This window comes from Trachemys scripta, chromosome 19 (genome assembly GCF_013100865.1).
Source record: "Trachemys scripta elegans isolate TJP31775 chromosome 19, CAS_Tse_1.0, whole genome shotgun sequence".
NCBI lineage: Eukaryota > Metazoa > Chordata > Testudines > Emydidae > Trachemys > Trachemys scripta.
The window spans coordinates 19,679,445-19,701,043 of NC_048316.1; the positions used below are offsets into that span (position 1 = coordinate 19,679,445).

Below are 21,599 nucleotides of genomic sequence, written 5' to 3' on the forward strand. Positions count from 1 at the left end.
GAGAGAGAGAGAGAGAGGGGCTAGGGATCTAGCTATTTGTTCTCCTATTTAAAATCTAAGCCAATGAGGCAACATGATGTAGTAAACATGCTTCTATTAAGCTCACCTACTACCACTTTGAGCCTGACAAACAGAGTCCACAGATTACTACACTACATTCAACTTGTATAAAGACTTTTTGGGTGTGGGAGCCAGCTGCTAGCAGTAGCCTTGTAGATTTTTAGGACAGATGGGTTCCAAAAGAGAAAACTGGTCATTACATTTAAGCAAAACAATTTTTTCCCCTTCCTCTGCCAGAGGAAGGGAAGATGGTCCAAGCATCTTTTTAATGTAGTGCCGAATGTAGTTAGAGAAGCACCTGTAGCACAACCGGGTGACAAGGCAAGGCAGCACACCACTGCAGCTAAGTAATAGAAAGAGGTAGTAGCTATGTTATCAAAGCCACATTATTCAAGAGCTCATCCCCTTCTAAAACAGGAATATGCTTAGAGGTATGTATTAGATGTTGCTACAGCTACTGGGGAGAGGGGCAGGGGGAAAGAGGCCCTCTGCACAAGGTTTGTAAGCTAGTTTTGCAATTTAGATAATTCATCCTACCCAGCAACTAAGTCAAGACAGTCCATTGAAAACCCACAAGTTTCTCCATGAATCCAGAGAGGTTAGGCACTCAGCCAATTCTGACTGCAGGCCTTTCTTACTAGCTAAGTTGCTGGGGTTGGGTAGAAGACTGGCATATCCCTTTTTGAGAGGGAGGAGGTACACGATGAGACCAGCCAGCCAACTAGCTGCATACACAGCTCCTCCATGAGGATGTACACAGGTGAAAAAGGAAACGCTTATGAGCCAGAGCAACAGCTTTAGAGAGTAAAACGGCTACTTCAGGAAGAACAATGGAAATTGATGGGTCTCCTCCATTTCAGGCTTTGTTTCAGTACGTCACTTTAGTGCAGTGGTCCGCAAACTGTGGGGCGCAGTCCCCAGCGGGGCGCAGAGGAACATTTTGTGAGTGTCCGGCAGGGCAGAAGCCAACACCCACAGGGCAGGGAGGGAGTGCCACCCAGCCCTGCTCCGACCCCAGCCACAGCTGCACTCTGCCCTCAGCCCAGCCCCACCTCCTCCCCCGTCCCCAGTTCTGCCCCCCCAGCTCTGCCTCCAGCCCAAGCTTCTCTGATGAGGACGCCTTGGCTGTGCAGACAGCTTCCATTACTGGGAAGGGGAGCACAACAGGAAAAGTTTGGGCACTGCTGCTTTAGTGCCTGCCTTTAACCAAGCAAGCTCTGTGATCTAAATCCAACAGCGAAACTGGCATGTTGTGCAGGAGCACGGTCAGCTCCGGAGTCCGAGGAACAGCATGGGAAATACAAATCCCTGTTTGTCCCTGCCATAGGCTGTCAGAAACCTGCAGCCCCCAACCTTTGTTGGATGTCAAGGCCAGTATTTCAACAGCATTGACAAACTTACCTTGAAGCACAGCCTTCCTACGCAATCAGAGAAGTTGAATTCTGCAAAAGCAGTGCTGAGTGGCAACACCAACAGCAAAGCTTAAAAGTTGGAAGCCACCGGGGTTTTAAGTGTTGTTACGTAGGTTGTTGTACAATTCTATTCAACTTCTTCAAACAAAAGTAATCTTCAACAAAGCTCTTTGGAACGTGTTTTAATCATTAATACAAAATAATGCTTCCACTGCAAGACTTCATTGATCTCCACAGTTGAGAGAAACTGCTAACAAAACCAAAACATATGTTTGGCGAGGGGAACATCACAATATTTGGTTTCCTGAGATCTATGCACAAACAGAAAGCAACATGGAGTTTCTGTAATAGCATCGCATCTCACGCCAGAAAAAGTGATCTAAAGATGTCATCTTTTCATTTACAAAAGATTTTGGAACATGTGAAATATTAAATGGTAAAATCTCAACAGCCCTAAATTTAAGAGAACAGTATGCATCTCTTTACAGACCCTGATGTTATGGCAGTAATTTTCTGATGTGGAAGGATTACTTTGTGAGCATTACAGTAAGCTTGATAGAAATGAGACCATTAACAAGGGAGGACAGCATGGGAGGGATAATATTTGGAACTAGGTGTAAAGAATGGAATGAAAGCTACTCACAACTGCAGAGCAGGGCTCAAAGGGGGGAAATTGGCTGTGTTTGCAAGTCCTTAAAGAATCATAATGAGAGTCAGGGGGAAAAATTACCCTTAGGCGGGCTTGTGAAGATATTTTATGTTTAATACATCTGAAAAGAATGCATATACAAAGAACTTAGACATGAAAAAGCATTGGTTCAACATTAATGAGTCTACAAGAATTAGGAATTTGGGAAGACTGAAAGAATTCCCCATGTATTAAAAAAATTTGAATCTGCAAGCCAAAATATAGTTTTGGGAAAATCCCTATTAACACTGGAGTCTAAAGATCTCATACATGATCCTTATTAGACGGAACCCATCTTACAGGCTTTAGGGTTACTTACACGCACAATGTAGATAAAGGGGATCCCCTTAACTGGTCCCTATGGTGCCACACCAAACACTAGACATCCCTCCCCTGCAGTTCTTTCCTACTGAAGCAGGTCTATTTTTCCACCCCTCCTAAAAGGATGCTGAACTGTTCTGTAGGATACGCACCCACCAGCACCACTTCCCCAACTCACCTTAATACATCCCAGGCTCTTTAGAAGTGTCTTAGCAACACCACGCTGGTAATTTGTAAGCCTGCCCGTACCAAGCAGTTCAGTGATTGAGAGGAGTATGTGGTTTGGGGTTTTATTTATTTTTTCTTGTTAAAAACCAACTATAAGTTGAGTGTGCTTAAAAATGTGCAGTTATTTCTTCACATTTGATGAAAGCCTGTAATGTCATTTGAGGAAAAAAAAATGACCCATTCCTCACCTCCACTGCCAATAAACTAATTTTCTTAAATACAAGTTGATGGTGCATCCACAGAGAAAGGAAGAATTCACCTCCCGTTTTAATGGTTTCATAACTTAAAAGGACAGGGTAGGAATTTCTGACCTGCTCAGAGGAAAGTGAGGGGGAGAGATAACAAGGCAACTTTTAGAGAAGGAGCACCAGCTGGGGACATCTTAATTTCAGTCCTCAAAACTGAGTCAGAAACATGCTCATACCCAGGCTGCCTGCTGATTACAGAATATAGCCCCAGAAGGTCAATGAAACAGAGTCTTGCCAGCTTGGGACAAGATTTCAGTAACACAGCCCAGAATTAGTCTGTTACAGAGAAAGTCATCACAAGCATGCCTGGATCTTAAACAAAAATTAGAAACAGTAAACAAAATAAAAAACTAGTACTGATCAGTATTTTCTGATAATACATAATTACTCAAAATTAACTAGTCTTTAACTGAATTGGGAAGGGCACTGGGAATGAACACTAACATTCTCAACTCACACAGGGAGAGTGTGGGGGAGATGGGAGTGCAGGGCATTTGTCATTATTGCAAAAACAAATTTAAAATTTGTATCTTTAGTTTGATTTAAACATTGCTTTTAGTATGACATCAAACATCAGCTTTGCAGAGGGGCTGTGGAGGGACGCTCATAGCAGCACACACCTGCGACTCTTCTTCGGCTCCGGAGGCTCCAGGGCAGCCAATATCGCCTCGTCAAATACATTCTTTAGGCCTTTCTGAAAAGGGGCAAAGAGAGAAAGGGGCGGTCTCATTTTCTGGGTTGTTATAAAAAACAAATAAAACCAAGGCAGAATTAAACCCCAATAATGGTGAATAAAGTATTGAGATCTACAATTTCCAGAAAGTCATTTTGCTTAACTTGGCTTTGTCCAAATTGTGTTGCTGTACTGAGCAGTTCTTTAGAAGAGTATCTGATATTCAGAATAGTACAGTAGTCCTTTGAAACCATTTTCTGCAAACCAGTGTATTTCATAAGAAGCAAAACAAATACAGAAGTAATTGCCTCAATCAATGGCGGTTTTATGATTAGTTTGCGGGTAACGAATTTCACATGCTAATGACAAAGCAGAAAGTACTGCATTCAGATGAAACAGCTGGCTCTGGAATACAGAATAGTAATGATTCCAGAACATGTTGCAATGACACCTGTGTTATACAGGAGGCAAGCATGCAAAGATGGATCGCAGTCTGGTATATTTCAATCAAGCTTCTGTTCCCCACACCAAATGTTTAGCAGCAGCCAGATAGAATTCAGAAGCTGTGCATGGTATCCATACCAGAATTCAAATGGGAGAATTACAAAATGGGTACTATAACATTGTATAAATGTTAAATTGAAGCCAGTGAATGCAAACAGAAATAAAGCTTCATCAGTCATTTATACAAACAACTGCAATTTTTAATTCCAAAATTTAAGGTAACTACAATTGAAGTTTTTCCCCTAAGACAAAAATCAGAAGCGAGAAATTAAAAGGCAAACTTTACATGTTACATTAACAAGCTTTAAGAATCAGTTTTTAAAATGTAGCGGTCTACTGGAGTTAGTGAAAGCAAGAATTTAACAGCTTTGTAAAGCAGTAGCAGATACATGGATATTTCCTTCCCCCGAGGACTGACAAATACTCCACTACAGCACAGACAACCAAAGCAATAGCAACAGAAAGTCTCACTGCACAAAGGAGAACCAGAAAATCCTTCACATTACACCATTACTTGCAGGTCACTTTCATGTATGTTTATCATGCAAATACAGTTAACAAGAGACTCAAGTAGAAAATGAAGTGTGCATTTTTTCCAGTTGGAGCTCAGGAAGATAAAACATATCTTTATTCCTTCTTGATTAGGGTTTTTTTTTGTTCTGTTTTTAAAATGACACACCCAGGCCCTTTCCCCAATAACCTAAATTGTAAAGCTATCCACATCTGGCAACCCAAGCAGCAGAGAGTTAAAGGAGTCCAGTTCATGTTCCACAGTCACAAATGTTTTACTAAGGAACTGTATATGTTGTTTTCAGTCCAAAAGCTAATACAGAGGTTGCTCTAAGATGTTAAGCAGAGACACGGAAGCTTTCAATCAGGATGGTTTTATTCATTTTTAATCAAGTTTCTACAGTAGTGGGACAGAAGAAGCAGCAGCAAGAGGGGAAGGAGAAAACAGTTTAGAATATACAGCACTTCCTTTTGGGCTGAGTTTCCGGAGGCTCGAGGGCAGCTAGGATAGCCTCATCAAACACATTCTTCAGACCTCTCTACAAGACAGAGGGGAGGAGAAAAAACAGCAGCCAGGTTAGAGGATTAGAGAAAAACAAGCAGATAAAGAGCATTCAGGATAAGTTGGGCTGAATTCACAGAAGCAGCAAGCAGATTTACTTTGTTGTAACAAAGTAGATCCTGGAGAAAATAATTCACCATTTAGATGATCAGGAGATCAAACTAACAAGACAGACGTGTACACCCATAAGGACAAACATAGCAGAGGTTAGCGAGAACACTGGAATCTTAACAGAATCTTCACTGCCACCTATCTGAACTATTAGACTGAACATTTCCAATGAGTTTTACATACAAACAAATGTGATACAAAAGTAGCTTGTCCCATGTGGCTGTGATGGAAGGTCAGGTACATACATATCTTTCCTATCCACATTAGATACGTTAGCATTTTAGGTATGTGGCGTTTCAAACTTGTGCTGATGTTCCCCACTTATTGCAGGTGCAGTTAGTTTTAAGTGGTACCTTCAAATTACTGGATTGCTATGTGAATTCAGCCCCTGAATAACTGAAGATTTATAGCACAGACTGCTGGGCATGTTCACGCTGGGATGGAAGCAGGACTTGTGCCTGGTAAACCACTCTTCTAATGTAAGGGCTCAGTCATTTAACACAAGGCAATGCCTCATCAGTGCTATTATTTTGACATTTAGAGAGCCAACTATAGAAATGGTATATTCCAGTTAGTCAGCTATACTGTTACTAAAGCAAGTATTATAACCACTCAAGTTACAGGGAGACAGAAAAATAGTGTTAGAATTGGAATGCTTCTTTGACACTATGGAATCCAACATCAAGCAAGCAGTCAAAAGCTTTAAAAAGTCTGCAAGGGTTACACCCGAGCACAAAGCATGCATTAGAGCTCAGCGGTTCTCAAACTTCATTGCACCGCAAGCCCAATCCCCACTGCCATGAGAGGAGGGGGGGCTCCTTGGGCTTCAGCCCTGGGTCCCAGCAAGTCTAATGCTGGCCCTGGCGATCCCATTAAAATGGGCTCCTGACCCACAGTTTGAGAACCACTGCATTAGCTCTACAGAAACAGGAATTCTACAATATATTCTCTCTGCCATACAATTCTAAGAAGTTACATGTGGGCACCAGAAGAGAACCCTTGCTTAGTTTATACTAATTGGACTTGCCTAACTTTACTGTCATGAGTGTGACCTGCAGAAATTCAGAGAAAGAGGTTCACAAAGTAAGAAACAAAGGAAAACAAAAGGTAAAACTCATTCCTCAGAGACTACCATCTGTGCATAGGGAGGAAATTCAATCACCCAAGATGAAAAGCGTTTCTCCCCCACTGATTTGATTGGGAAAAGCATTCAGGTTTGAATACTGGTTTTAGGAAACGCTTTAGTATATGTTTTTAGACGTGTGTATATGGGAATATATCTAGTTGTGCTTTAGAGCTTGCAGAGGACAAAAACTGGGGAAGCAGTAAATAATGAAGGGGACTGGTCACTGATTCAGAGTGATATGAATCACTTCATAAAAGGGGCACAAGCAAAATGCAGGTGTATGCATCTAGAAAAAAAGAATATAGGCCATAGTCTCCTATCCTGTGAGTATCTTGGGCAGCAGTAACTCTGAAAAAAATGTGGGTGTTGTGGTGGATAATCAGCCCAACATAAACTCCCAGTCTGACTGTGTCCAAAAGAGCTAATGCAACCCTGGGATGCATGAACAGGGGTATCTTGAGTAGGAGTAGAGAGGTTATTTTATTTTATTTGTCATTGCTGGTAGAATGTTTTGTCCAGTTCTGGTGCCCACAGTCTAAGAAAGACATTGATAAAGAGGGTGCAGAGAAGAGCCACAAAAATGATTAAAGGATTAGAAAAATATGCCTTACTATGATAGACTCAAGGAGCTCAATCTAGTTAGCTTAGCAAAGAGAAGGTTAAGGGGTGACTTGATTGTCTGTAAGTACCTACCTGGGGAACAAATATGTAATAATGGGCTCTTCAATCTAGCAGAGAAAGACCTTAGAATCCATTAAAGGAGACAGTCGCCTTTTGGGGAAAAAAATCACCTCTAGCTGAAAATTTTTAAGCCTATTATTGTTACAGGTAACACCTAAGATTGTTACAACTGAAATATAACTGGAAAAAGAATGTTTCTCCTCTATATTTCATAAATATGTCAAACATTGTGTGTAAAATCATTTTCATTTCTTCTAGAAAGGAAGTGTGTTTCTCCTTTTGTTTCTGTGGATCTTTCAAAAGCACCAGAGGAGAGAGAAAAAAAATTGAAAGGAAAATGACTAACGTCACCAGGGCAGATACAGAACTATTTTGAAAATAGATTTCAAATCAAGGGGTCTTTGACATGGAGAAAAAAGGTAGTCCATTAAGAGTCGTGCTTGAAATCCGTATTCAAAACATGACTCAGGCTGAATATGGATGTGTCAAAATGGTCAGTTAATGCTGAAGTCTCACTTAGCAGGGAGAGAGGAAGGAGACCAGTTTTAAAAAAAAAATCCCCATCCCCCCCAAACCTCTCCATGGTCTAGGGTAAATTGAGCCTTTCAGTGCTCAATAAATCTAGGACAATTTAAAGATTAGGCTGCAAAAGTGATATACTGAGGAGACAACAGACCAAAAGCAGGTTAAGTAGCCTCTTCATAGACACTAACACCTACTTTTTAAAGACACGCTTTAAAAAAAATTATAGGTTTTTCAGCAACATAGAACTGTAGTATCCGAGCAGCTCACAACCCTCTCATGACGTAGGGAAGTATTACACACTTTTTACAGATAGATTGAGGCACTGATTTACCAAAGGGAGTCTATTAGCAGAGCTAGGAACAGTGTTAACCACAAGATTACCCTTCCTCTCAAATCTGGAGAAACATCCATGAATTGACCCTGTATCTCCTATATGACAAACTCTGCTACAGAATTTCCAATGCTGTACTCATCCAGCCAACACAAGGTATATACCAGATAGGTGCATGTTTATATCTTCATAAGGTCCCAGAACTTATCTGCCTATGATTAACTATTATTTTGATGGAAATACTGGAGCTTGAAACTTGTTTTTCCCCTCAAAAGAGTAAATCCCATCCATCAAGCATTGTCTGTCTGCCACATGGAAGCAACTCCACCAGGTTTCCCAATCATTTGTCTGTCACTAGCCATGACACACTGCCCGCAGTGGAGAAGCACTTTACATATAGAATCCATTGCAAAGGGAAACCAACAAGGATGATACAATTCTAGTCCATTTCCCTGATGCCAGATTTGATGAGTTTCCTTTGAAGGAAGGAATGAGAGACTAATCCTACTCAGGGAAAGTCAGGTTCCTTCTGCATTTAGCTTACATACAATAGATCAGCATGTGGAAGCTAACTAGGAACTTTAGTTTCCCTCTGCAGGCTTCAGGTGTGTAAATTTTTGGCTGTGGCTGATTTAGTTAAAGAAAAAACAGAACAAAAAAAAGATACAGTAAGTAGCAAATTAAAAAGAACAGGGAAGAGAGATGGGGCTGGGCAAATTGAAAGGAACGGGGAATTAAAAAGATGGAGAAGAGAAGAAAAAATTGGTGAATCTACAATTTATTCCATTAAGAATTCTTGGGCAAATTTAGAGATGCACAACAAAAGTGTATTTGGGTCACACAAAAGACCATAAGCAAACAGTTTGTTTACTCCAGCTAACCACCAACAGTAATTTTGGTGAACAAGGTATTAGTACACAGGGGAGTAGTTACATTTAAGAGATATTTATCCATCCCCTTTTCTCAAAGCCCTGGGAAAAAATACTAACTACTCTATTTAATATTACAGGAGTAGATAGTAGAAGAGCAGCAATCCATGGACACAAGAGGTGAGGCATGAAAGGCATCTTTATCCATTGATGGGAATGTCACAACACAATACCACCATCTCGCTCTTACATAGCGCTTCTCATCCGTGGATCTCAAAGTGCTTTACAAGAGGTCAATCGCATTATCCTTATTTTAACGGGGGGGGGGAGGGGAGACTTGCTCACGGTCACCCAGCAGGCCACTGACGGAGCCAGGAATAGAAACTCAGATCTTCCAGGCCAGTGCTCTATGGATCTAGACTGTTCTCAATCATACCAGATGACAGAACAAGGAGTAATGGTCTCAAGTTGCAGTGGGGGAGGTTTAGGTTGGCTATTAGGAAAAACTTTTTCACTAGGATGGTGGTGAAGCGCTGGAATGGGTTACCTAGGGAGGTGGCGGAATCTCCTTCCTTAGAGGGTTTTAAGGTCAGGCTTGACAAAGCCCTGGCTGAGATGATTTAGTTGGGGATTGGTCCTGCTTTGAGCAGGGGGTTGGACTAGATGACCTCCTGAGATCCCTTCCAACCCTGAGATTCTATGATTAGCCAACACTGGTTCATACTGGTCACGAATTTTAAACCTCATATTGGATAGCAGTAAGATTACCAATGGATCCACTGTGCATGCATTTGGGTCTCCCAAGTAAAGACTTGTTTGCTGTCATCTTCAGAGAGCTTCAAGATGTGCATTAGTAGAATTTTGGAAGAGGATGGAGCCCCTGAGGAAAAAAGCTTCCAGATTGTCTGAGACAGAATTAGCTTCTTACAAATTGAACTACCATTTCTAGAATATATGGAAAGCAGGAAAGAGCCCCAGGAAATATGGAAATTTCTCCTCCTGAGAAGTTTTGAGTATGTAGTTTCTATTTCAATACCTGGAAGTAACAAAATTGATGGATGTTGAATTTCTGATACTGACTGACTGAGTTCTTACTCCAACAACTGTCAGTGCTGCATGTAATTTAAAACAAAATGATTTTATCTTGCATTTGCTCGAAGCCTGCAAAATGTAAGTAAAAGAATTGAAGTCCATGCCATGGATTACCGGGGGGAGTTGCCTCTAATTTCACTGCCATGGGTAACAAAAAGTCCCCGGACACACTGTTCATCAAGAATGCACAAGAACCTGGTTAACAGCATGTGGACAGTTGTAAACAGGATGGAATGATTCAAATCACAGATTTAAATCAATTTAAAATCAGCAAGCAGAAAACCTTGCTTTAAATCTTCCTGGGAAACAGTGACTCTGGGGATTGTGGTGAATAATCAGCTGAACATGGAACTGCCAATATGACATTGTGGCCAAGAGCTAACGTGATCCTCGGATGCATAAATTGGGGAACCTTGAGTAGGAGCACAGAGATTATTTTACCTCTGTATTTGGCACTGAAGCAACCACTGCTGGAATACAGTGCCCAGTTTTGGTGCCTACAATTCAAGGAGGATGTTGGTAAATTAGAGAGAGTTCAGACAAGTGCCACGAAAATGATTAAAGGATTAGAAAACATGCCTGACAGTGATTGAGCTCTGAGTCTATCTACTTAGCTAAACAAAGAGAAGGTGAAGGGGTGCCTTGCTTACAGGACACAAATGTTTAATAACGGGCTCTTCAATCTAGCAGAAAAAGGTATAACATGATCCAAAGGCTGGAAGTTGAAGCTAGACAATTAAGGCTTAATTTTTTCCAATGAGGGTAATTAAAAACATTGGAACAATTTACAAAGAGTCAAGGTGGATTCTCCAGCACTGAATTTTTAAATAAAGGGATTGGTTGTTTTCCTCAAAGATCTGCTCTAGGAATTATTTTAGGGGTGTTTATGACTTGCGTTATACAGGAGGTCGGATTAGATGATCATAATGTTCCCTTCTCGCCTTGGAATCTACGAATAACAAATTGGGGTTAAGGCAAGATTTACAGAATACAGGAAACTGAGGTAAGGCTTCATACTCCAGATACTGGGCCAAGACAATGCATGACATTTTGTATCTCATATCTTTCTACAGTTCCCCATGCATGTAAGGCAGGGACATAAGAAGCCAACTCTCAGTTTTCAGCTATCTGTGGATTCAAGTCAGATTAATAATATTTTAACATAATTATGTGATTAAGAGCAAGCATGCCAGGAGTTTAAATTACTAGGGTATATGTAATTATCTAAAGAAGCCAATTACTCTCTAGGACCTCCACAGGATTTTCAATTTTGTTGGCCTTAAATCACCACTGGCTTTAAAGTTAAACAAGTTGGAGTTTATTTTTTTTATAAATAGCTGCCACTGTTTATCTCCATTTCTGTGGATGGGATAATGTCTTAGAGTTGCCATTTCATGGTTAGTTGGCATCACATTAGGCTTCTGGTGGGAGGCAGACATAAGAAACGCAGCTCACCATAGGCTGCACAAAAAGGGAAAGACTTTCAAGACTACTGTTAGGTCATTAGACTTAGGGGGGTTGGGGGAAAGGAGTGTGTTAATTTAACCTTCTTTAAAGGGAATAAAACTGACCTTGGCAAAGTCTCTGTTTTCCCCAGTGATAAACTTCACCCTGTGTCTTAACACACAGACCGTCCAGATCACAGCTTCCTATTTAAATGTACTCTTTAAATAATTAACACTACACTGCAGTTCCTCCAACACAGAACAAACCCAGGCATGAGATCCCTCTCTAGTTAGACTGTGCTTACTCGCCATGCTCGGATTTTCTTCATGACACTTCTAATCCCTCATTCCTCAGAAACTTCCTTTCTGCTCAGCCATTTTGCATCCATACCAGCAGAAAGAGCACTCTCACCTTTTAACTGCCCTATTTAGCTGTACTCCACAGCTGTGAAGGAGGAAAAAAAATGAGTAGTGAACATAACCATGAAAGATGTGTAGTGGACGATTCTCACCTGTGTAAGTGCAGAACACTCTACATATTTGACAGCCTTCAGGTCCCGGGCCAGTTTTTCAGCAGTCTCTGGAGTTATGGGCTTCTGCTTGTTCTTGGCAAGCTTCTCAATTGTTGAGGGGTCATCTCTGAGATCAATTTGGGTCCCAACAAGCAGGAAAGGGGTTTTTGGACAATGGTGAGTAATTTCAGGTACCCACTAAAGGGGACAAAGAACGTATTGTTACTATTCAAGCTCCTGAGACAATTTCAAATGACATTGCCTAAAACATTGCTACAGCTCCAGCTTTGGGAAGAAAGATGTCTGACAAACCTTTTCTTTCACATTTTCAAATGAAGAGGGAGAGACCACTGAAAAACAAACCAGAAACACATCTGTCTGTGGATAGCTGAGGGGTCGTAATCTGTCATAATCTTCCTGTCCTAGAAAAAAAAGAAAAACAGCAGCATTAGAAGGGGAACCTTCAGAAGTCTGTCCTAGAGAAAGATTCTTTTTTAGTCAGATTACAAATGTTTCTAGGATGTATTGGTGAAGAGTTGCATATCCAATATGTATTCCAATAAAAAGACATTTTGCTTAACCTTACCCATTAGAGAATACCACCGCCCACTCCCACATAACAGAGCAGAAATCTAGTTATGTCAAATATGTTACATGGCACCAAAATCAACAATTTATAGACAGCATAATCTTCACACCCAGTTCAACACAGCGCATCACCACCACACTCAAAAGGAAATAACATTAAAACTACCTTAACTCTGCCCTTGGAGTGATGCAAGCACAACATTTACAAAAAAGAATCAGAGAATCCCCATATACAACTAAGTTTCAAATCATAAGTATTTCAAACTCCAGAATACTTTACTCTTGATTGTACAGTTCTGCAAATTCTAGCTACAGCAGAGTCCACACACAAGAAGTGCTTAAAATTTGATAGCAGCATGCTGGAAGCCATCTTTGTTCATTAAAAAGCCTTGTGTCACCAACGCACATTGCTCCCGTGTAAAAAGCCTAAGTAAAAAATGAAGTTACAGAAATGATACAAAAATGAAGTCAGAGTGGTGAGAAAATGTTTTAATATCAGATGCAGATTACAGAATAAAGGCCTTATCAATTAAAGATAAAAGCGAAGCAGAGATGGAGACTATTTGATAATAGTGTTGTTACAGAAACTACAGATTTAAGGGGGAGTAGTTTGGATTATGAAGGATCCAAATCCTATGACAGCACTACCTTAAATGCCTTAAGAGGACTCAAGGAGGGCCCTGGATGATGTGATCTAAAGGGATGCCACAAGGCTATGAGATGGTTCCTCCCTCTCTGCAGGGCACAGTTAGATTTTGCCCAACTCAATAGTTTGGTACTTAATCCTAAGTGATCAACATCTCTGCTTTTTCTTTTTAGAAAGACAAGGTGGGTGAGGGAAGATCTTTTATTGGACCAACTTCTGCTGGTGAGAGAGACAAGTTTCCAAGCTACACAGAGCTCTTCCTCAGGACTGGGAAAGGTGCTCAGAGTTTCACAGCTAAATACAAGGTTGAACAGACAGAATATGTTCTAACTACCTATGCTAAACTAAGGGAACATTTAAGGTGAGGTAGCCTGTTAACACCCCTTTAGTCACAGGACAAAAAGGGGGGTTTAATGGGTTACAGATTGCTGTAATAAGCTATAAATCCAGTGTCTTTATTAAAATCATTACTTTTAGTGTCTAGCAAAATTACAAATTTAAGCTCCTAGGCTCGTCTTTTGAAAGTGTTGTGCAGATTTAAAGAAGTGTTTTAAGAAACAGTTAAGTGTTGAAAGGTACTGGATTCACAGATTTAGAAAGCAAAGTCACCTGTTTATCTCTAGACTGCTGCTCGTCTGTGCTTTAACTATTAATGCATCCTCAGCAAATCAGTTCTAATATGGAACTGCCTCTCGTGGCAAAAAAAGTGGTCTCCAAGGCCCATTCAATATTGAATTACTGAGATTTAACAAGGACATCAGTTATACTGGGTTTTGCAACATGGACAAATAACTGCTGTTTGATGTTAACTATTTTCTGTACAACTGACCTAGCTTAGAGTTGAGCTGGTAAACAGCTCCAGTCTCTCTCATTAACAACTCCTCATGACATGCAGTCAAAGACTTGCTATAAATATTTTACAATTTGTAGAGCATTAATGGCATCAACAAACCTTTCCCATAAACTGATCTAAATAAGAGCAGTCCTCATTTTCCTTCAGTGTTTCTAGCAATACAGTAACTTAACTGAAAAGGTCATTAATGTCCCTACTATTTTAATCTGAATCATTGTGTATTTTTGGAACTACTTCTCATTGCTCCCATCTACACTGTTTGTGCTACATAGTTAAGGATTAATCAACAAATCTACTACATACTGTGCTGAAATTGTAGGTTCACAAACAACAGAACTGGGAAGAGTTAGTTTGGCTTTGCTATGTGTGTGTTTTGTTCCTATTTGCTCATTGTCTTTTAGATAGACTAATCTCTTTGGGACAAGCATGGTCTTGGATAGCATCAAGTATCTTCACGCTCATTCACCTCATAATGACATAAAAATGCCCCTACTGGGTCAGACCAATGACTCATCTCGCTCAGTATCCTGTCTTTCAACAGTGTCCAATGCCAGGCGCTTCAGAGGGAATGAACAAAACAGGCCATTGAGTGATCCATCCCCTGTTATCCACTCCCAGCTTCTGACAATCAGAGGCTTGGGACACCCAGAGGATGGGGTTGCATCCCTGATGATCTTGGCTAATAGCCATTGATGGACCTATTCTTTTTTGAACCCAGTTATACTTTTGGCCTCCACAACATTGGGTAACAAAATGGAAGATGAAATTCAATCACCCAGTTTAGTGAGATCTCTTTGTAACTCTTCACTGTCTGATTTGGACTTCACTGTCTTGAGTAATTTTGTAACATCTGCAAATTTTGACACCTCAGTATTGACCCTTTTTTCCAGATCAAGAATTCTTTAGGCATTGGAATTACAGGGGCTAACAAAACCCAGAGTTTTAAACAGTTTGAAAGTTGAGCAAGAAGGATGGAATTTTTAGTCACTCCCGTATACAATATCACCGATTGTCCAGTCACCCTAGAGCATTTCAGTGGAGACCATACATAGAAACTGAGGTAAAAAAACCACACGTTTTAAAATATAAAGCTTTCTAGCCTTTATGCTCCAGCAAAAAACAGGCAGACACCCATTTCTTTCTTTGAAGGTCACGTTTAATGAATAATTCAAACATTGGGCATGTATCCTGCCGATTTTACTTCTTTATGACAGATAAAGGCAGCACGACAGGTTGATGCCTAAACACAAGCAAATTTTTGACCTTACAAATTCGGGTTCTATCTAGGCCAGAAGACAGGCTACTGGAAAAACTAGTAAAATTACTGTACCACATGGACTCAAGAATGAAAGTTATGCAACGAATAGGAAGGAATTTTAGTCAGGATTTTAAAGAAGTTTTAACGACTCTTATTTAACTTCAATGGCTAACATTTTGAAAAGAACCCTCAATTCAAGATTCAACACTCCCAGCTGTCTAATAAAGGTTTTTGTTCAAATATCTTTCACTCATCTCAGGGTTTACCTAGACCAAGATGAGTTTTGTTTTTTAAATGTGACAGCTAACATTTTAGAACTCTAATGCAGATAGGACTTTGAAAATATATTAATTAAAAACACCTTTTTTATCCTAGTTTATGCAAACCTCCCAGAGCTCCTCCAGAAAAACCAGAGAAGAATGAATTGACATCTCGGGGGTGTTTTAAGATTTAAAAAGGTAGAAAAGAGAATAAAAGCCTATCAGACTCTTTATTCATCATAAGATAAAGAAGGCACAAGCTCAAATTAAAAAAAATACTTACCAAGTCACCTTTAAAAAATTGGAAAGTTGTTATTAACCGCGATAAGTCTGCCACGATGGCTGGCAAGATAGATTGTTGCATACTAGTACAGTTTTCTCTACAAGGAACTCATTGTGCGTAACTAGTACCTAGAATGTACCTAAATGTTACAGAGTTAGTGTAAATACAGAAAAGTTAACATTCTCACCTGCAGTATCAAACAAGCCTAGGGTATATGGCTCCCCACCAATCATCACTGTTACAGCATAGTTATCAAACACCTGGATTGGGAAAAAAACAGTATGTCAATAATCTAACCTTTCATTTAAAAAAAGTTAAGCCCGTATACATCAAAGAAATCCTTCCAAATATGAACTGAGTATAAATTAATAAAGAGAAAAGTCTACTGGAGCATGCAGACCTGAAACAGTATCTCAATGGAGTAAGAACTCTGAAACACAATGTAAAATATCAATATTAACCATTTCACTTGTGATCATTTTAGCACAATTAAGTTCATGTGTTCCCCCATTACTGCTGGATGTAGTAATAGATATTAGGGCAGGAGTACAACTGGGCAGCTAGTTGCTGACAAAGGAAGTGGGACATTCAAAGCACTCCACTTCCAAACGGAGTCACTGCTGCCCAAAATGGGAAGGAAATATACACCTTTCTTAATACGAGACGCTCCAGTGTCCACCCACCCTGCCCCTACACACACACACCCCCATCCTTCCCTACCTTTCTGGACACCAAAATAATTAATTACCTTATTCAGCTGCCAAAAATATCCACCATCTCTCCCAAGTCTACAATGTAATTGCACATTTTCAACTATGAGCTTCTATGACAGTGAAATTTTAAAATTTGGGGAAAGCATCAATTAAGCTATGTCTATTAAGGGTTCAAGCCACATGACAAGGGACTTGATCATTTCTGGCCTCTGGAAAACTATTGCCCTGTGAACCTTCGTTCTCATGTTTATCTAATTTCATCCTTGTTGATCCTCCAATACTGACTAGCATTGCTGCAACCATAGCCAGTCTCCTCAGCTGCAGAAAATGTATAGTTTGAACTTTCTTTTCTTGACCACCAGCCTTATGTCAAGAGATTCCTAGCGATTTTCCCATCCCCTCAAGATAGTGTCTATCATAGGAGACATCCTGCTAAAGGTCTGAACTGCATATGAATCCCCCACTTCCTTTGTCAGCAACTATCTGCCCAGCCCAATTGCACTCCTGCTGTGATATCTGTTACTACATCCTTTCAAAACTTTGGGAAATCTACCATTGAAAGAAAGGAAGGAATGTTTCTTGGGCTACTGTGTGAACAGAAGACGCTGCTATAACCACCACATTTTCTATAAAGGTCCAGGAAATTGTAAGCAGCACCCTCATTACGACAAAGGGGAAGTGGCCCCAGTTTTGGCTTTCTTCTATAATCTGATGAAATCTGAAGTGTTGGCAGGCAAATAATTCCTTCTTTGGGGTCAAGTACTACTCCCAAGTGAATTATGGTATGTGTAGGCATTGGGTGGTCAACAATTAAGCAGTGTGCCACTCAGAGTGAACTCCATAATGGTCTGTATCCTCTAGTAGTTGAAATACCTTATAAGTAGATGAACCAGAAGTGGACAGATAAGTATTCCCTGTACTCAGAGGTTGCTGATCACCACTGTGACTATTATGCATGCTGTCATAAGGCCCAGTGGGTAACACTTGCTACTGGATGTCTCAGTAGACGATAAATCTGTGACCACTTCAAGAATAAACTTTGGGTATGGTTTAACACTTTGTCCTTTCACACAAGAATTATAGGGTAGGTCAGTTATCAGGGCTTGAAGTTCATCAAACCTTCTCATAGAAGTGATGGCTATTAAGAATGCTGCCTTGGAGGACAGGCAGGAAAGAGCATTTTCCTAGTGGTTCCATCAGTTTTGTTAGCACTGTTTAAAAGTTCCAAAAAGAGGGACTGGTTCTTTTGCAGTAGTAAAGTGTGTGAGGCTTTTCAGGCATCAAAGTGATGAGATGAAAGAACGCTAACTCCATGCTAGAGCACGATAACCTGATATGGCAGCCAGATTGATTGAAGGATGACAGGAGTACTGCAGCTGAATTAGTGACCTGCCCGTGTTGAAAATTTCTTTCATGTCTTACTGTAATTTTATTTTGGGTGGAATTCCTAGATTGTAGCAAGACTGCTTGAAATTGAAGAGAGTAAGCTAGCTCTGTGGAAGCCTGCTTCCTAGGATACATGCTATCAAGTCTGGAAACTCCAAAATGGGATGGAGAATTTGATCATACCTCTGGAGTATAGGAGATCCTAAAAGAGAGGAAGTTGATAAGAAGTAAGCTCTTTGGGGCCCGGATTGTCTTTTTGTTTGTACAGTGCTTAGCAATAGAGTCCTTGCCTCTAGGCCAGAAATGGGGAATCTTTGTCGTCTGTCTTGAGGCATTCCAGTGCATTTACGTGGCCATGGACTTCTTGGGGGGAGGGATAGCCCAGTGGTTTGAGCATTGGTATGCTAAACCCAGGGTTGTGAGTTCAATCCTTGAAGGGGCCAGTTAGGGATCTGGGGCGACATTCTGTCTGGGGATTGGTCCTGCTTTGAGCAGGGAGTTGGACTAAATGATCTTCTGAGGTCCCTTCCAACCCTGGTATTCTATGATTCTTGTTCATGTAAATGGCTCCTAGCCCAGTTTGGAAGCATCTGTGGAGATAATTGCTAAGGAAGCTAGTGGGTTGAAGAAAGCTTTCATTACATTGTCCCTGGGCTCCTGCCATCTGAGCTGTTGTAATATGTGAAGAATTGGTGAACAGTCTCTCTAAGGTGTCCATTTTCAGGGTGTGATTTAGGGACACCCAGTGTGGTAGAGGCCTCACGTGTAGGTATTTATAGTCATATGTGAACAGAGACACCAATGTGAGGAAAAACACTGTTCCCGGACATGGTTTCTTTAAGACAGACATGGCTTTTCAGATCTTTCTTCTGGCAGAAAGGCTTCTGACAGAGTTGGGGCCAGAACTGCTCCTCCTTGTAAGATATCCTCCAATATAAAACAAGCACACTTTTTATTTGCAGACCAAGAGTCTGCAACAGAGGATGTCAACCTAGAAATAAGTATGCAAGTGCCTGGCTGAATCATGCTTGAATGAGCCAAAGGGTCAGGTAGGGTAAGATATGTAATTACCATAGCTAAGCACTTTGAACACCTTTGGTGCCATGGATAGCTCAAAGGCCTGCCCTCTGTACCAATAGTACCTTTTCCCCCAACAATTACAGATATTTCCAATGCAACTGTCAGATGGCTACGTAGAGCGGGGGTGGGCAAGCTACAAGCCACGTCCAGGCTGTCAGACCTTTTGATCTGGCCCTCGAGCTCCACTGCCCTCTCCAGCGCTCCCACTCCACCCGCCCAGCACTCCAGCTGGGGAGTGGGGTCGGGAGCTTGCCCCATTCCAGCTGCCCGGTGCTCCTGTGTGTGAGAATACGCATGTTACTCTGGCTACACAACCCAAACATGCCTCATGCACCATCAGAGAGCCTGGAACATGCAAGTCCAGGTGTCTGCTACTTGTTGACTTAAGTGACTTTCCTAGCACCCAAAGGCGATTTGATTGTGGGCTGCTGAGACCTACGTGGGAGGAGATTCTGAGAGCAGGGGTCTGGTGAATCTCAATGAGTTCCAATGACTGGAAGCTGATGCCCAACAAATCCAGGGTAACATACAATTTGTGTTCAGACAGAAGCACAATTGTGTGGTAAAAATCAACAAGCAGCCCAGTAATGTAATTTTCTAACAGCGTATTGTTCAACAAAATTATTTTAATAGTGTTGATTTTGAAACACACTTGTGTTGTCCCTGTCTGAACATGAATTGTTAATTTTGTGAACATTCATGGCCCGCCATACAACCTCCATACCCAGATGTGGCCTTTAGGCTAAAAAGTTTGCCCACCCCGATGTAGAGGCTAGCATTTTGTTTAGATGAAGACCTGCACAGCCAGCTTAGGACAGGGTAGGGATGACTCTTCAAGCTCAGCATCCTGAACTTGAGGGACCTGATGAATCTGCTTCATCTTGGATTCAGAGAGGCCTTCTACCTTCTTTGGTATCAGCAAGCACCCGAGGTAGAATCATACCCCACTACTCCCTCTCCCACAGATACTTCTTGAGGAACTCTCTCTATAGCTCCTTTGTTGCAAAGGTATTCTCAGAGGCGGTGAATATCTTGGACTTCTTTGCAGTATTCCCCTTCCTTCTATTGCTGAGCGTGCTCTAGGAAGAGGGGAGTGATGGAAGCTGAGGAGGTGGAATAGAGTGAAAGAGAAAGGGGATCCACCACACTGGTATAGTGACAATGCATCAGTTTCAGATGAAAGCCTTGTCTATACTGGGGTTTTCACTATTGTAGCTACATGAATGGCTCGTGCGGTGCAGAAGTGCAAACCATTACTTGCACCAGTGTAGCTAACAGGGGTAAGCTGAAAGTCTGCGTTCACAGCATACACCAGTGCCTAAAAAACCAAGTGTATGCAAAAAGTGGCAATCCCCGTTCTCAGTCACTCTACTCCAAGAGTAGTCAATAGACAGACCACTGGCCAAATCTGGACTGCCAGACGCCTTTGAATGGACACCAAAATCTTTTTTTAACTTATTATAATTGTTGTTTTTCCTCTGGAGTCTGAACCTTCACTAGACCTTCATCAAGAAATTTGGACCTTGACAAAAAAATTGACTATCCCAGCTCGTCAGCTTGCTTTACACTTCCTTCTCCTTGAGCACAACCAGCAAAAGAGGATCTCCACTTTTTTCTTGCTAGAATAATATGACTGACTAAATGAGTCATGTCTAGCCAGTTACTCTCTACTCTTATTGGTATGCTTTTTGGGGGGGGGGGGGGGGAAGAGACTTACTGTCCATCATAACTACAATCATCCCAGATTCTACCTCCGAGGTAAAAAATACCAGTGGGGGTAAGAAAGCATATTTCAGCAATCCCACACAGAACCCTTAGCTGCTTTTAAAGTTTCCTTGCCAGGAATCACAACTGATCATTTAACACTGTTGCAGGCACCACAGCAGAAAATAGCCTTGCAGGCACTCAGTCAAGTTTCTTTTTCAGCTATAAATGCCTTTGAGACATTAAGGCTGGCTGACGACAAATGGATGACTCGTTTTCATTTTAGAAACAATACTGGCTGTTGTATTTCTATATTTTTTTGCCTGTGTTCTTTTATTACTATGAGCATTGGCAAGAAAAATGAAAGTCACTGTCCATTAACAGGAGTCTGAAATAAGCCTCTGTGCATTCACACTATAGGGAGATGGGCCTGTAGAGTTGCAGGCCAATGGAATATTCCAGCAGCAGTGCTTGTTGGGGCTCCTCCAAGCAGACCCTACCCACTTTCAGACTCTGAACATGCTGCATGCAAGGCTAGAAAAGGGGATGTAACATAACAACCAAGGATCCTCTCCCCCTGAGAATAACAGAACTCCAAGGAAGAAGGGAAGATGGGCAGTATGAACATGCAGAAGCCTATCTTGACCACCACCAGCGACTGCTAAGTAACTTTTATTTCTTTAAGGTCACTTACCTTACAATAACTGCTGGGAATTTAGCAAGCAGTGCTACCCTTCCCCAGAAAGGTGGGCTTAGGAGTTCTAGATAAACAAAGACTGAACACTGCTCTCAAATGTGCATAATATCTTGAGGCTTAGTGGAAGGCATAAGGCTTATTAAAAGTATGTATTGAGCTCTATGTAGAAGCCCTATGGATTTCCTACTATGGGAATACATTGTAGTCAAGCCCCTGAAGTTGTCTTAGCCCTA

General features: G+C 41.2%; 1 protein-coding gene across 2 annotated transcripts in view; it reads right to left on the reverse strand.

Annotated features, from left to right (window-relative positions):
- Positions 1-2,193: 2,193 nt before the first annotated feature.
- CDC42 (cell division cycle 42) overlaps positions 2,194-21,599 on the reverse strand; it is a 38,535-nt gene continuing 19,129 nt past the window's right edge. The window contains exons 3-6 of one of the 2 annotated variants that reach the window (XM_034753105.1): positions 15,974-16,046; positions 12,211-12,320; positions 11,899-12,096; positions 2,194-3,651 (exon numbers count right to left, since the gene is read on the reverse strand). In XM_034753105.1, the coding sequence (XP_034608996.1) occupies positions 3,562-3,651; positions 11,899-12,096; positions 12,211-12,320; positions 15,974-16,046 (471 nt within the window). In that variant the 3' untranslated portion in view covers positions 2,194-3,561. Of the gene's footprint in view, positions 3,652-5,002; positions 5,184-11,898; positions 12,097-12,210; positions 12,321-15,973; positions 16,047-21,599 lie in introns of those variants that run through there. The other variant, XM_034753106.1, reaches the window with a different exon arrangement.